General features: G+C 39.1%; 1 protein-coding gene across 2 annotated transcripts; it reads left to right on the forward strand.

Annotated features, from left to right (window-relative positions):
* Positions 1–7,389: 7,389 nt before the first annotated feature.
* On the forward strand, positions 7,390–13,448 carry DEFB115 (defensin beta 115). Of its 2 annotated transcripts, XM_070589051.1 has the most exons (3): positions 7,390–7,539; positions 9,185–9,354; positions 12,013–13,448. In XM_070589051.1, exons 1-3 carry the CDS (start codon positions 7,446–7,448, stop codon positions 12,055–12,057), a joined length of 309 nt encoding a protein of 102 aa, XP_070445152.1. In that variant the 5' UTR covers positions 7,390–7,445; the 3' UTR covers positions 12,058–13,448. The 2 variants fall into 2 exon arrangements, 1 of the variants encoding a protein (XP_070445152.1); XR_011531052.1 differs by lacking the exon at positions 9,185–9,354 and having other exon boundaries at positions 7,406–7,539.
* Positions 13,449–17,724: the final 4,276 nt, after the last annotated feature.

Here is a 17,724-nt window from a genome sequence, read left to right on the forward strand (position 1 = left end):
TTGTTTTGTATATGTTTCTGTTCTCTTTCTGAATTATGGAGTTATTTGTTTATTTATCATCTGTCATCACCATCATAATGTACATATAGTCCTAACACCTTGATCTTGTTCGTGGCTGTGTCTCACACTGCTGGACCAGTGCTTTGCGCATGGTAGATGCTCGATAAAAATTTGTGAAGGTGTTGTTCATGTAATTATCTCAATTAATGTGAAAAGGTCACACAACGTAAGTCAGTAGTCTTCAAACTTGGATACTGGTTACAAATTTTTTTTTTCCAAGATAGGCACGTAGATAGTATAAGGGAACCAACTTTTAGACCTTCAACATCAGAAGTTCTTAGGATGCTCAGAGCATTCTTTTGCATGTGTGTGTGTTTGTGTGTGAGGAAGATTGGCCCTGAGCTAACATCTGTTGCCAATCATCCTCTTTTTGCTTGAGGAAGATTGTCACTGAACTAACGTCTGTGCCAATCTTCCTCTATTTTATGTGGGATGCTGCCACAGCATGGCTTGGCAAGTGGTGCTAGGTCTGTGCCCCAGACACGAACCTTTGAACCTCAGGCCACCAAAGCAGAGCGCAGGAACTTAACCACTACAGAACCTGGCTGGCCCACGCTCAGAGCATCTTAACTGACTCTTCTTTCCTACCTCCACTTTCTCAATTTCTCTTGTCCCACTCTGAAAAGAAAACTTACCTCTCACTCATCCTTTATCTGACAATTGTGGATTGCCCAGTGGAAAAATCTTCAGGTGTCAAATCAGTGGATAATTGAAATATTGGTGCTGGTGTTCAGAAAGTGAGTAATCATAGACTTTGGATAACAAATTCATCGGAAATTCAGGTGACTTTCAATTTTTTGTTGACCAAAGCAATACTTTTTGTGGGGAGGGTGGAGTAAAAACAAACCGGTTGAATAAAAGTTTAAAGAGGAAAAAAATGATATAGTGTTTCTAATTGCTAAAGAAAAGCTTCTTTGTAAATGAATTAAATGATTGCTGCCATTAACAAATTGTTATGTGTTCCAATTGAATTGAAAAATTATATTGTAATTGTTTACATGTCAATTTTTGTAATACACCAGTAATCATATATTTTTATTATATGTTTATGATGAAATATTTTATTTCTCACTTTCAAATTGTGTTAGGAAAACCACACCTTCAAAATTCAAAAAACTTTGGAGATCACTCCCAATTCTGATGCAAGGCTGCAAACATTACATGGTGCACACCGATGATGATTCTTCCACTCCACTAATCATTCAGTTTTTTAAAAATTACTTGATATTCCTTTTCCATAAATATAGGCTTTCTCCATCATGCAGCGTGGTAACTTTTACTTTATCATTGCTCTACAGGTTCAACAATCCCCTGTGGTTCAACAATCCATCACTTCCCAAATGAGAATTGACCTCCAAATTGCTGCTAACTTCATATATAAAGTTATAAACATAGTATTTGTATTTGGTTTCCAGCTCCAGTCTGAAGTTCCCCATCTCTTGAGCTATGCTGTTGATATTAGATATATGATTTGGTATGTTAGATGTATGTATTTCCTCTATTCTCTGGGTTTCTTTTTCATTTAATTGATGATATATTTTAATTATAACAGCTTTAATTTTGATGAGGTTCTATTTATCTCTTTTTTTAAGTCACTTTTGCTTTTCGTGTCAAATGTACGAAATCATTGTCTAACTCAAGGTCATGAAGATTTACTCTTGTATTTTCTTCTGAGGGTTTTATAGTCATAGCTCTTACATTTAGCTGTTTGATCCATTTAAACTTAATTTTCATATGACATAACATAGGGGTCCAAATTTCTTCTTTTGCATATGGTTATCCAGTTTTCCCAATACTGTTTTTGAAAAAAGACTATTCTTTCCTCATTGAATTGTCTTGAAATCCTTGTAGAAAATCACTTGACATAAGTATCATGGTTTGTTTCCAGGTTCTCAGTTCTATTCCATTGTTATGTAGGTCTAGCTGTTTTGGAGCATCCCCAAGACCCCTCTCAAGTTTGATGATTCACCAGAAGGCTCACCAACCCCAGAAAAGCTGTTGTACTCATGCGTACAATTTATTGTGGTTAAACGATATAAACTGAAATCAGCAAAGGAAAAAGACATGTAGGGTGAGTTTAGAAGAAACCAAGTATGAGATTCCAGTGGTCCTCTCCTAGTGGAGTCACAGGACACAGCTAAATCCTCCCAGCCATGATGTGTGACAACGTATGCAAGGTGTTGCCAGCCAAGGAAGCTCATTGGAGCCTTGGTGTCCAGGGTTTTTACTGGGGATCAATCACGTAGGCATGGAGCACTCACAAGACTGAAAGCTACTCAGTCTTCAGGCCCCTCTTCCAGAGTTCAAACTGATACAGCTTAGCCTAAAAGCCCCAGGCATGCAGAAAGGCGTATTTGTCATATATCATATTGTTAGCATAAAATATCTGACATGACTCAAGTCTCAGTTGTACAAGACACTTTCTCAGACAGGATACTTTAAGGGCTCAGAGGTTATTTGCCAGAAGCTAGTCAAGGACCAATTCTGATGACTTTTGAAATATGTATAATTTGGGCAACCATGTCTGTTAAGTTAAATCTTTACTGGATAGTCCACACCTACGCTCTCTTATAGCAAAATGATGCTATTTATCTGAGCATCTACATTTAACATAGCATTTATCTAATAAATTTAGCAATAATATCAATATGAATATTCATAACATTTGAAGAAGGCAGCATGTGGTAGGGGAAAAAAATGACTAATCTACTCTATAAATCCATTACATACATTTTCATGCTTTTCTACAAATTCAATTACTTGTTTCCCTCTTGATCTACTGCTTTTACCTTATGATAAACGTGTGCAAAACTATTTATTATAGAAATTAGTATACAGTTGGAGAGGGCCATGAGTGACTATCCTATTTACAATTGCAACAAAAAGAATAAAATACTTAAGGATAAATCTAACCAAGGAGGTGAAAGACCTGTAAACTGAAAACTATAAAACATTGATGAAAGAAATGGAAGAAGACGCAAATAAACGGAAAGATGTCCTGTGCTCGTGGATGGAAGATAATACTGTTAAATATTGTGCAGCCACTTTGGAAAAAGCATAGAGGCTCCTCAAAAAGTTAAAAATAGAACTACCATATGATCCAGCAATTCCACTTCTGGATCTCTATCTGAATGAAATTAAAACACTGTCTTGAAGAGATATCCTATGTTCGTTGCAGTATTTATCACAATAGTGAAGGTGTGGAGACAACCCAAATATCTGTCAACATATGAATGGATAAAGAAAATGTGGTACACATATGCAGTGGAATACTAATCAGCATTTTAAAAAGAAGGACATCTTCTGTTGGTGACAACATGTATGAACCTGTAAGACATTATGCTAAGTGAAATAAGCCAGACGAAGAAAGGAAATGCATTTCCCTTCTCATTTATATGTGGAATCTCAATGGTCCTACTCATGGAAGCAGAGAATAGATAGCAGTTACCAGGGGCTGTGTTGAGGGGGTTATGAGGAGATGTTGGTCAAGGGGTACCAGCTTTCGGTTATGCAAGATGAATAAGTTCTAAAGATCTACTGTACAACAATGTGACTATAGTTAACAATGTCATATTGAATACTTCAGATTTGCTGAGAGTAGATCTTATGTGTCTTCATGACAAAAAAAGTACAAAAAAGGAAAAAGTAACTATGTGAGGAAATGAATTAAAAAAACATGAAAAGGATTAAAAGAAAAACCATAGACTGAGAGATATTATTTGCAAACTATGTATCCAACAAAGAACTCAAATATAGAATATATGAAGAACTCTCAAAGTTCAACAATTAAAAACAAATAATCCATTTAGAAAATGGGCAAACGAACAGACGTTTCACCAAAGAGGATATAAGGATGGCAAATAAGCACATGAAAAGATGTTCAAAATCGCTAGCAATTAGGGAAGTGCAAATTAAGAGCAGGAGGAGGTACTAGTACCTATCTATTAGAACAGCTAGAATTAAAAACCGTGGCAATACCAAACGCTGAAGAGGAGAAGCCGAATCTCTCATACATTGCCACTAAGAACGTTAAATGGTGCAGGCACTCTGAAAAAGATAGTTTGGCAGTTTTTCAAAAAGCTAAACTCACAAATATCATACAGTTCAGCAATCACACCCTTAGGCGTTTATCCAGAGAAATGAAAACTTATGTTCACAGAAAAACCTGTACACAAATGTTCATAGCAGCTTTATTTGTAATAACCAAAATCTAGAAACAGCCAAAATGTTCTGTAACGTGTTAATGGTTAAATAAACTGCAGTACACCCATACTGTGGCATACTATGCAGCAATAACAGGAACAAACGACTGATAGATACAGTGATCTCCAAAGGTGATAATCTGTATGATTGCATTTATATAGCATGCTCACAATGACAAAACTAGAGACATGGAGAACAACTTGTTATGTGCTGGGGTTAGGGATGCTGGGAAAGCAGGGGGTTGAGTGTGACTACAAAGGGGCAGCACAAGAAGGATCTTTGTGGTAATTGAATAGTTCTGTATCTTGATTGCTTACACTAATCAGCACTTGTGATGAAATGACAGAGAAGTATACCTCAACATTGCGCCAATGTCAATTTCCTTGTTTAGATATTGTATCATAGCTATCCAAAATGCAACATTTGGGGAAACTGGGTAAAGAGAACACAGGATTTCTTTACGATATTTGCAACTTCCTGTGAATCTATAACAATTTCAAAATTAGAACCTAATAAAATAAATAAATGAAGACATAGTTATAGCCAGGAGATTTATGTGTTTGGTGAGACAGTATTCCTTGGTGCGAGGAGCCATGGATTTGGAGTCAGATGGACTAAAGTCCCATTCCTGACTTCATGGCTTACCAGCTGTGTGGCCTTAAGAAAGTCAATTGACCTCTCTGAGCTTCAGTTTTCTATTCCATGGAATGGTCTTTGTCAATTTTCTAGCCTAAACTTTAGCCATTTGTATATCATCTTACAACGTTTTTGCCATATCATCTATAGGCTTTAGCATAATTCAGTTCATATTTTTTACAGAAATCAACACAGTCCATTTACTTAAACCCATATTTGACCACATCCTAAGTGATGCTATCTGTAGAATCATCAGATCGAGGGCTAGTGATTTTTTTCTCAAATGAGCATTAAAATAAACATTATTAAAAACATGTACTTATTTTGCTACCTAAATTATCACTTATATCACCAGTGACATGGGTCGCACGTTTCAGGGAACACTAGCTTAGCCCAAATACTTTACCTTACAGATGAAGAAAGCGATGTCTTATAGACAAAAAGAAACGAACTTTCAGCTTTGAAAGATCTCTTAAAATGTAAATCACAATTCCCCATCACATATCAAATAAATTCTAACGTCTTAATAGAGCCCCGTAAGCTCTGAGTGATACGGCCCTGCTTGCCTCTGTGATTTTGGTTTCTGTTATCCATTCCCTCCCTTGCTCCACTCCAGGCACACTTGACTTTTCGCTCTTCCTAGGGCACTTAGCACCTCCCTTCCTCAGAGCCTTTGCTTTTGCTGTTCTCTCTGCCTGGAAGATCCTGGATATCCATGTGGCTCACTTCCTCAGTACATTTAGGTTTCTACTCAATGTTAATTCCTCAGAGAGTCCTTCCTTGAATAACTTGTTCAAAATAGACAGACACATACATGTACATCATATTATTCCCTATCCCTTACCCTGCTTTCTTTTTCTTTATAGCACTTGTCACCACCTGGCGTTACTTGTTTGCTGTTTCTCTCCCTAGTCAGAATGGCAGGACTTTGCTCTCTTCTCCTCTTAGACCCGAGGCCTAGAACTGTGTCTAGTATATAGATCCGTATTCAACCGACTCCTCCGTGCTCCCTGCAGAATCTGAGAGAAGTGGTCATGCAGGTGCAGCTTGTAGCATTCGGATACCAGGAGCCACCACTTCTCCCAGACAGTCCAACCATTTCCAGATGGTTCTGCTCATCAAAGGTCTTTCCAATTAAATAAACCTGCCCCTCCTCCCCCCCCCCCCCGGCAATTTCTATTCAAGACTTTTAGTTCTGCTCTCTAGGCCTGCACAGATCATGCCTTCTAGAAGATAGCAGGTATAACTCTTTTCAGCCCATTACTGCTTTTCTGGTTAAACAGGCTGCTCCTTCCATCACTACTCAGGCATAATCCTCTGGGATGATAGAAAGAACATGTGCAGTGGGGACAGGTAAGCCAGATCTAAATCCAGACCTCAATCCTAAGCATAGTATAATCCTGAGCAAATCATCTGCCTATTGGGGATCCTGCGAGGATTCTAGGGGTCATGTATGTAAAGTGCCCACCATAGTTACTGATGGACAGTGAGACTTCAGTGGATGGTTTCATGCTCACTGTTTTCCTGGATATCAAGGGCAAAACAGATTAGCTGAACCCCATTAGGCTGTCTCTAATACTTTCCAACTGTGGAAAGAAGAGACTGGAATAGCAGAGCACCAGCCCCATCAAAAGGTCTGAAATGACCATAAGACAGACCAAGGACCCAAGAAAGAAAACCCAGTGGACTCACAGACAGACTTCCTGATGGAGCCCGGGCAGTGCCCCCTTCTATGCTCCCTTTGTTGGGGAACTTGCAGGAAACAGTTTTGCTCTGTTCTTCAAGGCTGGAGTCCAAGAAAGGCCCAGATGCAGCCAATATTAAGGATTTGGAGCAAGAAATAAGGAGAAATATGCAGATTTAAAAAGAGCTGTACTATGAGTGGGGTTAAGAGGGCTCTCCATCTGTTTCTTTCTTGCTCACAGTGTGACCTAGGCAATTTTCTTCCACTCTCTTGGCCTGCACTTTCTTGGCTGAGAAATGCCGATTCTAAGATCTATCAGGATATGAGTGAATACCATTCATTCATTCATTCATTCATTGTTTTCAACAAATTTTCACTGCACACACTGGACATACAGAAATCATGGCCTGTCCCTACCTTCCAGAGTCTCACTGTCTGTTAAAAGTTGCCCTTGATGATATCTCCGATGGGGGAGATGAGCTAGAAAATACTTAGTTCCAACTCTTCATGATAAACATTGTGGCAGAAAGAAGGAAGCAGAGACATGGTGAGAACATAGGGAGGTGACTAAACTACCCAAGGAGAGGAGCAGGGAAGGCTTCTTGGAAAGTGGGTCCATTCTCTCCACAATGCCACAGACTTGTGTAGAACTTGCATGTCCTCTGCTAATGCCTTCCACCTTCCAAGATGATGTCTAGAGAAGGACCCTGAACGCTGGATGATCAGTTTATATTGCTGGCCTACAGGCTGATGTTCTGGGTGGTGGAACATTCTGCCCTTCTCTGATTTACTGCCCATGACTCAGCCCCACCCAAGTCAATAAAACACACAGTGAAGACCTGCCTTCCCCAGCACATTCAGTATGCTGCTGGATCATTCCTCTCCTCTCTCAGGATACATTAAACTCTTGTTCCTGGCCTTAGCTGTCCTTGTCGTCCTGGCTCAGGCTTCCCCAGGTAACCACACCGTGGAATGGAGGGAAAAGGGAGTAAGAATGGGGTCCTACTCATAGAATCATTGGAAAACTGAACATGTGTGGGAATGAGGACAGCCCACAGGGATGGCTGAGATCTGGTAAAAAGCCTTATAGTGAGTATCAGGGCAGTCTGTCACCCCAACCATGACGATGCTTCTCGTTAGGAAACCTGGCGAATATCAGCAGAGGCCACGGTGTCTTGTATGAAGTCCCTTCCATATGCAGAAGCAACCCCAGCATCCCTGGTGTCCTTAATATCCTTGGCCCAAATGTCAACAGGGTCTCATCCCAGGCGTCTCTCGCTTCACCCTCACTTCCAACTGACACCACCTTTTGCAGTAACCAGTCCCATTACTTCACCTCTCCATTGTTGTTTGGCTTTGAATGTTCCTTTGAAGCAATCAGAGGAGGCATCTTTCTCTTAGTATATATCGTGAAAAATTTATAGATCGATGTTGGATATCTACAGGTTTGTAAAAATAGGCTCAAGGTGGTGGACCTGGCGTTAGGGCAGATGATTCTGGATTCCAAACTAAACATGCCAAGCTCTCTAACAACAAAGCAGTGAATACTTTTCTAATGGAAATGTTTTCCACTTAGGCTTCCTGGTGATTCTAAACTTTATGATTTTTAATTCCATGATTTCCCTTTGGGCCCTTGCTGTTGGAAGTTGCGTTCTCTCTTGGATCAGTTTTTCAAACTGAAAGTCTTTGTCAATCTCCTGGTTGTTGTTCTAGAAGTAGAAGAAGGTAATTGCAGCTACCCCTGAGTTGCTTTCAGCCTGCCTTAAACTCCGGTGAGGGCAGCTGGAGTAGAGGAGGGAGCTGCAGATACAAAAGACATTTGGAAGAAAGAATCTGCACATTGACGCATGGAATCAGAGTCATCTTGACTCTGATTTTTCCACTCTGAATATCCTGGTGAGAAAGAGAGAATGGGGAATTATCTCCCAGGAGGAAAGTTTGGGAAAAAAACAAATAGAGGAAATACGAAATTTAAACTAAGACACTATGATCTCTCAACTGAACCCAATGTACTGGGGAAGCTGGGTCTACACTCTGTGTTTTTTTGACCTGGTAGGGCTGAGTCATGAATGATAAATCATATAAGGGCAGAGTGTTATGTCATCCAGAACATCAGCCTGCAGGTTAGCAATATAAACTGATCATTCAATATTAAAAGTCCTGCTCTCGACATCATCTGGGGCATGCACCTAGAATAGTGCCTGGCACATGGCAGGTGCTCAACAAATCACTGTTGACTGAATAATGAATGGAGAGGGGGGAAAAACCTCAGATAATTGAAGGCTTAGGCCCACTCCTTGGCAAGCAACCTAGATTTGGGGACAAGGAGGAACCAGTGTTGGCGAGACTAAAAAATGATGGAGATGGAAACATTATAAGAATAGAAATAAAGTCCTATTAGAGCTGGTTGGAGGCAGGAAGATAACTACTCATATCTAGTACATGTCAAAACCCACAGTAAGTATTCTGCACACAGATTTATTTAAATCTTCCCATTAGATTTCAATAGTTCATTCTAACTATTATTTCTACTATTACCAATATCCTTAGTATAATAGTCTTTATGAATTTGTTTATTCATCTCTTTGTTTATTTTGATAGATGGATGGGTCAAAAGGTGCAGTTATAGAACTGGCAGATGCAGGGAATTTTGCAAAGAAAATGAGAAGAGGAAAGAAAGATGTGGGGCAAGAAAATTTTGCTGCATCCCCGCATTTAAGCATAAGCCATCAGATAGTCTCGTGAAACAAGAGACACCGTATAATGCTATGGCAAGTATAACTAAGTATCTATTTAAGACTAGTTACAAAACACTCATTATAATGAGTCAGTGAAATGGACATCCAGGGCACCTGCATGGTCCTTAGATTCTTAGATACAGGCTGGATTCCTCACATGGTCCATTAAAGAAAATACGCTCATTCCAGCTATCGTTATATCTTATGTCTCTAGTCCTCTGTAGCCTAACATCTCTAGGTTGTCCCAGGATATGACTGATAATATCCATTCTCATGGAAAGACAATTTTATAGGATCTAGTTCCTGAATTCCTAATCTTCTGACCAGGTGCTACCAGGTCCCTAAATGTGGAAGTTTCCCAAGCAAATTCCACCTTGACCACATATTCTTATCTAAGGTCTCATCCTGGATTGTTGAGATAGGCCAGTGTGATCCAGAGATCTTCTTTGCTGCTTTAGCTTGAGGTTTAGCCCAAGGTTCTGTGTCATGGTCTCACTCTTGGAATGTATCCCTTGCTCCAATTCCCTGATCACACTCGGCTGTCCAAAGATGGCCATACCCTTTGACCAGGAGGCAACCATTCCCACCCCAACCAAATGGAAGGGAAAAATAGTAAAAAACGAAAAACAGAAAAACTCAACATTTATTGAGAACTTACAGTGTGCAAGGACTTGTCCTAAGCACTTTACATACACACCTCATTTTGTCCTAACGACAGCTCCATGCGGTAGGAACTGGTATTATATCCCTTTGCCAGAAGAGGAAACTAAGTAACAGAGAGTTTAAGTGATTTGCCCCAAATGGCACAGGGAGCTAGTTCAGTAGCAGCACTTTGAACCCATGATGCCCAAGTTCAGACATTATGCTTCCTCAAAGTGGAAAATTGCTGCAGACATGACAGCTTCCCTTTACTCTTCCTGACTTCCTTAATGTGGAAGGTGTGGTGGAAGGGAAAGCTTTGTGAGACTCCTTGTGGTTAAAAGGTGTAACACACACAGCCCTAACTGGTATATCCAGCCACAAACAGAAATTTTCCCTGAATTGCAGTTAAGGAGGAAGTTGTTCCCAGTTAGCAGACAGTCTTAGTTCAGAGGCCAATGCCGGTAAGGTATAAAGTTGAAAATTATCCCTAGCCTTGGTTGACATAATTATTTGGAGAACACAGTCTGAAGACAAGGTACAGCCATCAGCACCATAATGGCAGCTTCTAACATTTCAATGCATTTCTCAAAGTACTTTCACACCAATTCTCTCATTTTCCCCCACTGCAATACTATAAAGTAATCTTTATGTCCCAAGCCTTAAAGGATGTCCTTGGGATATCTTGAAAGTGGATCAGAGACAGGATCTCAGATTACCTAGGCACAGTGAGTCCAATTAGTACTTCAACTTCAACTCAGACCATACCTAGGGCTGCAGAAAATCCTTAGAAGCCACCCGTTCTTGTACCAAGAGTTTTTATATATTTTTGGTCGGAGAAATTATGCCCACAAATGGACCCAGGAGTCTTAGAGAGTTATGTAAACATGACTCTAGGTCCATAGTCTCAAAATCTGAAAAGGGTACAGGAGAAATTCAGATGCATGAATAAGATGTGACTAAGTCACCTTACCACTCTGTCCTTAGTTTGCCCATGCCCAAAATGGAAGTGTTGGACTAGATTATCCACTCCATACGCCTTTCAACTCTTAAAGCCTTCTTCATTCTTTAAATTATGGTGACAATCCAGTCTCTACGTATGACTTCAGAAGATGCCACTTTAGAGAGCAAAAGCATGGAGGATGAAGAGAGAGGCCGAGAAACAGGAAAGTGGCCTCAACTTAAGTACTCAAAGCATAATCCTAAAATACATCTCAGACACCTTCTTGTTCCTCACTGTCCCCCTACACCCATCATGTCAGCCACAAAGACCTTCCAAGTGTGCCTCCATCGCACCTATTCTCCATCCTGCCTCTTCTATTCTAATTCGGCCATCATCTTCTTTCCCCATTATTATGGGCTGAACTGTGTCCCCTCAAAATTCATATGTTGACGTTCTAATCCACAGTGTGTGATTACATTTTGTAATCACACTCCAGAATGTGACTACATTTGCAAATAGGGTCTAAATTTAGAGATAATTAAGTTAAAATCAGGTCATTAGGGTGGGCCCCGATCAAATATGACTGATATCCTTATAAGAAGAAGCAATTGGGACACACAGAAGGAAAACCATGTGGAGATGCAGAGAGGATGGCATTCTACAAGTCAAGGAGAGAGGCCTCAGAAGAAATCAACGCTGCCAACACTTTGATCTTAGACTTTTAGACTCCAGAATTGCGAGAAAATAAATTTCTCGTCTTTAAGCTAACCAGTCTCCAGTACTTTGTTATGGGAGCCCTAGTAGATTAACCCACACACACTGTAACATTTGCATCCTACTGGTCTCTTTGTCTCCCTTTACGCCTTTGACTCACTCCAATCATTCAATACAGTCGCCAGGGGGTCATTTCTAAAACCCAAGTCGGACATTTTTATTTTTCCTTTCAAACTCTTCAAAAGCTGTACAATGATTACAGGAGTCAACTCGAAACTCCCTTTCTGATAATCCCCTGCCCACCTCAGTAGTCTCCCTTCAAGCCCCATCATGGATCTCACAAGCAACTTGTGTTCTTGGCAATTAATCTGTTTCTTGCTCTTTTTTTTAAATAGGTTTCCCCTCTTGCTGGAAAGATTCTTCTTGAAAACCAGACTTAGACGTCTCTGTAAGCAACACTAAACAGTACTTCTGCCTGCCCTAAGCCATGTCTACTCATTCCTTTTTTCCCGCCAAAGGGACCTTTTTATTTATTTGCTTTTTACATTTTTACAAATAAAAATGGTATATATTTAGAACATACAATGTGATGATTTGATGTACATATACACAATCAAGTTAATTAACACATGCATCACCTCAAATAGCTGTCTTTTTTCAGATGAGAACACTTAAGACATACTCTTAGCAAATTTCAAGTATACAATCAAGTATTAGTAACTATAGTCACCATGCTGTACATTAGATCCCCAGAACTGATTATCGTATAACTGAAAGTTTGTACCCTTTGATCAACAAATCTCCATTTCACCCACCCACCCAGCCCTGGCAACCACCTTTCTACTCTCTTCTTGTATGAGTTCAACTAATTTAGATTCACCATCTAAGTGAGATCATACAAAATTTGTTTTCTGTGCCTGGCTTATTTCACTTAGCATAATGTCCTTCAGGTTCATCTGTTTTGCCAGAATGGCAGGACTTCCTTCTTTTTAACACTGAATAATATTCCTCTGTGTATACATGTACTTATGATATATATGTACATGTGATACATATATTACATTTTCTTTATCCATTCATGCATGGGCAGACACTTAGGTTGTTTCCATATCTAGGCTATTTTGGATAATGCTGCAACGATCAAGGGAGAGTACATATCTTTTCAAGATACTATTTTAGTTTTCTTTGGGTATATACCCAGATATGGAATTGCTGGATCATAAGGTAGTTCCATTTTTGAGTTTTTGAGGAAACGCAATACTGTTTTCCATAATGGTTGTATCAATTTACATTCCGCCAACAGTGTACAGGATTCCCCTTTCTCCACATCCTTGTGAACACTTGTTATCTCCTGTCTTTGGCATAATAGCCATCCTAACATGTTGAATATCTCATTGTGGTTTTGATTTGCATTTCCCTGATGATTAGTGATGTTAAGTATCTCCTCGTATACCTGTGGACAATTTGTATGTCTTCCTTGGGAAAATGTCAATTTGGATCCTTTGCCCATTGTTTAATTAGATTATTTGGTTTTTGCTATTGAGTTGTATGAGTTCTTTACATATTTTGAATATTAACTCCTTATCAGATGTATGATTTTCAAATATTTCCTCCCATTCTGGAGGTTGCCTTTTCACTCTGTTAATTCTTTCTTTTGCTATGTGGAAGGTTTTTTTTTAATTTTTAATTGCAGTAACATTAGATTATAACATTATATAGCTTTCAGATGTATATCGCAATATATTTTGAATTCTGTGTAGATTGTATCATGTTCACCACCCAAAAACTAATAAACTTCGCTCTAAGAATCACTTTTGCTGTATCCCATAGATTTTGGCATGTTGTATGTTCATTTTCATTTGTCTCCAGGAATTTTTCGATTTCTCCTTTGATTTCTTCATTGACCCAATCATTGTTGAGTAGCATTTTGTTTAATCTCCACATTTTTGTGGCTTTTCTGGTTTTCTTCCTGTAGTTGATTTCTAGTTTCATACCTTTGTGGTCAGAAAAGATGCATGGTGGGGGCTGGCCCCGTGGCCGAGTGGTTAAGTTCGCGCGCTCCGCTTCAGGCGGCCCAGTGTTTCGTTAGTTCGAATCCTGGGCATGGACAAGGCACTGCTCATCAGACCACGCTGAGGCAGCGTCCCACATGCCACAACTAGAAGAACCCACAACGAAGAATACACAACTATGTACCGGGGGGTTTTGGGGAGAAAAAGGAAAAAAATAAAAAATCTTTAAAAAAAAAAAAAAAAGAAAAGATGCATGGTATTATTTCGGTCTTCTTAAATTTATTGAGACCTTTTAATGTGCTGTTGAAAGCAATTTTCTAGTATTTTCTGAGGAATTTAGCATTGATGTTCATCTGATATATTGACCTGTAATTTTCTCTTAGTGTCCTTATCTGATATGAAGTGGTAATGTTGGCCTCATAAAATGAGTCTGCAATTTTTGGGAAGAGTTTGAGAAGGATTGATGTTAGTTTTTCTGTTAAATGTTTGGCAGAATACACATGTGAAACTGTCTGGTCCTGGGCTTTTCTTTGTTGGGAAGCTTTTGATTACTGCTTCAATTTCCTTACTCACTGTAGGTGTTTAGATTTTCTTTCTTCACGATTTAGCCTGGGTAGGTATGTTTCTAAGAATTTATCCATTTCTTCCAGGTTATCCACTGCTGACATATAATTATTCAGAATAGTGTCTTATGATCCTTTCTATTTTGGTATTATCAGTCAATGTCTCCTCTTTCATTTCTAATTTTATTTATTTTTCTCCTCTTTTTTTTCTTGGTTAGTTATTTTTTGTTTATGTTTTTAAAAAATCAACTCTTAGTTTTGTTGATCTTTTCTATTATCTTGCTAGTGTCTATTTATTTCTGCTATAATCTTTATTATCTCTTTTCTTCTGCTAACTTTGGGCTTAGTTTGTTCTTCTTTTTCTAGTTCCATGAACTGTAAAGTCAGTTGTTGATTTGAGATCTTTATTTTTCTTAATGTATGTGCTTTTGCTGCATCCCATAAGTTTTGGTATATTTTCTTTCCATTTTTGCTTGTCTCGGGTACTTTTTAATTTCTTTTTTGGTTTCTTCTTTGACTCATTGGTTATTTAGGAGTGTATTATCTAGTTTCCACATGTTTGTGAATTTTCCAGGTTTCCTCCTGTTACTGAGTTTCAGTTTCATTTTATTGTTGTCAGAAAAGTTACTTGATAAAATTTCTATGTTCTTGAATTTGTTGAGACTTGTTTTGTGGCCCAATATACGATTGATCTATTCTGGGGATTTCCAAGTGCACTTGAAAAGAATATGTATTCTGTTGCTGTTGAGTAGAATGTTCTGTAAATGTCTGTTAGATTCATTAGGTCTATCATGTTATTTAAGTCCATCGTTTCCTTATTGATTTTCTGTCTGGACAATCTATCCATTGTTAAAAGTGGAGCATTTAAGTTCCCTACTATTATCATATTGCTGTCTATTTCTCCCTTCAGTTCCAATAATATTTGCCTTATATATTTATGTAATCCAATGTCAGGCGCATGTGTATTTATAATTGTTATATCTTTTTGATTAATTGATCCCCTTATCATTCTGCAGTTACTGTCTTTGTTTCTTTTGACTAATTTTTACTGAAAGTCTAATTTTTCTGATATAAATATAGCAGCCACTCCTGCTTTCTTTTGGTTACCAGTTGCATAAAATATCTTTTTCCATCCTTTCACTTTCAGTCTCTGTGCATCCTTAAAGCTAAAATTGGTGTCTTAAAGGCAGCATTTGGCTGAATCTTGTGTTTTTTATCTACTCAGCCAGTCTGTGGGGTTGTTTTGAGAACTTAATCCATTTACATTTAAAGTAATTATTGATAGGTAAAGACTTACTATTGTGTATGCTTTGCTTCCTTTCTCTTTCTCTTTTGGGAATCTACTAGAGGTCTTTTCTTTGCATTTACTATGAGGATTACATAAAACAACTTAGTCTATTTTAAGCTGCCAGTAACTTAACTTTAAATGCATACCAAAACTCTACACATTTACTTCTTCTCCCTATTTTATGCTATTGATGTCTCACTTCACATATTTTTACATTGTGTATCCATTAGCAATTTTTTTTTTTGAGGAAGATTAGCCCTGAGCTAACTACTGCCAGTCCTCCTCTTTTCTGCTGAGGAAGCCTGGCCCTGAGCTAACATCCGTGCCCATATTCCTCTACTTTATATGTGGGATGCCTGCCACAGCATGGCTTGACAAGCGGTGTATAGGTCCACACTTGAGATCCAGGCAGATTCTGCTGGGCAGTAGAAAACCAAAAAGCAGGGTCTGTCCCACACTTATGATGGCCTGGGAAAGGGGAGAGCCACATTCTATCCCCAATGCCATCGCATTAAGAGATGCTTAAATGCGGTTAAGCGTTCACGTTCACTTCAGTGGCCCAGGGTTCGCCGGTTCAGATCCCGGGTACAGACATAGCACTGCTTGGCAAAAGCCATGCTGTGGTAGGCGTCCCATGCGTAAAATAGAGGAAGATGGGCATGGATGTTAGCTCAGGGCCAGTCTTCCTCAGCAAAAAGAGGAAGATTGGTGGTCATTAGCTCAGGGCTGGTCTTCCTCAAAAAAATAAAAAGATGTCAACACCATTCAGCATTGAAGAATCATTTTCTTAAGCATCCACTGTGTGCCAGGGTCAGTGACATGGCCTGAAGACAGAGTAACAACTTAGACTAATATGGTCCCTGCCTGAACAGGGCCTTCTAATGTATTAAAGTTTAAACCTAAAGGTAGTCAACAGGAGGCAGCATAGAGGAGATTTGAGGAGTAACATGAATTGGCAGCAGTGGTTAACAGTGTGGAGACCAGGGCAGGAGAACATGAGGCCTGTGTTCTGGAGAACCTGGGAGAGGCAATGAAGACTGGGGGTTAGAAATACAGCTGTGGAACCAAACAGCCTTGGATGTTGGGCAAGTCACTTAATTTTTATGGGTGATATTTATACAATTATAACAATAATAATACTTTCTCCTTTGAATTAAAAGGTTTAATATAAGTAAAGTGCTGTGAAGAGTGAGTTCCCAGTATGTAAGTTCACAGTAAGTGTCAAATCTCACCACCATCATCTTTTCTCTAACACTGGGGGGTCTTATCTCTAACTATGTAACTGTGTGCATTTTGAGAAAATCTCATATCTAGCAGTAAAGTCTCTAGGAAGTGTGCTATCACAGTATGGGTTAGTATATCTATACTTGATAGGATGCATGTTGGTATTTGTCCCGAATTTCCAGTCTCCTTTCCTACAAGGAACTGAGAAAAAAACAGTTAATCAGTCTGGCTAAGGAAAAAGATTTTGTCCAATTTGACCTACATGCCCCTTTGACCTTTGCCCATGAAGTGAGGTTTTGTGTATCTGACATGTTTACTGCTACTAAAGGAACGCCATGGATTAGTGTACATAGTTCCTAGATGGCCTTTGCTTATTGCATCCACAACCACACAGAGGACTCACCCCCGTCCTCAGGACCCCCAGTCACATTGTCACTTAATAGGTATAATGCAGCTTGAATAAGGGTAGTTCCAGTTGTACAAGCACAATAGTGCCCTCTGGGTTGACTTATTGGAAAAAGGTAAGCAGCTGGACAGAAGTGAATTTTATCATCAATAGTCAAAGTGGAAAGAACATGGGACTGAGTGTCATGGCGTGCGTTCCAGTCTCACCCTCATTTCTTTCTAACGTGTGACTTTGGGCAGATCGCTTACCTCTTCTGCACCACGGTTTCCCGTTCTGCAAAACGAGGATGAAGGACACATAGACTATTATTGGAATCTAATTCAAATCTGTATCCTCATGTTGCTAAAATATTAACCAAGTGCTTGTTTCTCCTGAAAATTTTACCAGAGTTTGCATATGAGATATATAGGTAGCAGTCCTGGATTTCACAAAGGAGAGGCATCTTCTTTTTACTATATATGTCCTATAGTTTGAAAAAAAAATGATGAAAATAGATGAATCTAACAGATGTCAATATGGAGTAACAAGTTCTGATAAAGAAAAGATGGCTGATTGTGGGTGGGTATTGTAAGGTCCCTAGTGCAGCTGGCAAGGTGAGGGAGGAGTATCAGAAC

The sequence above is a fragment of the Equus przewalskii genome, chromosome 21 (assembly GCF_037783145.1).
Source record: "Equus przewalskii isolate Varuska chromosome 21, EquPr2, whole genome shotgun sequence".
NCBI classification, from domain to species: domain Eukaryota; kingdom Metazoa; phylum Chordata; class Mammalia; order Perissodactyla; family Equidae; genus Equus; species Equus przewalskii.

Excerpts from the sequence above, each read along its gene's own strand:
- DEFB115 (XM_070589051.1), top strand. The coding sequence starts at position 7,446 with ATGCTGCTGGATCATTCCTCTCCTCTCTCAGGATACATTAAACTCTTG. Across the intron at positions 7,540-9,184 it reads CCTGGCTCAGGCTTCCCCAG|ATGGATGGGTCAAAAGGTGC; the intron begins GTAACCACACCG and ends TTATTTTGATAG. Across the intron at positions 9,355-12,012 it reads AGACACCGTATAATGCTATG|GTTTCCCCTCTTGCTGGAAA; the intron begins GCAAGTATAACT and ends TTTTTTAAATAG.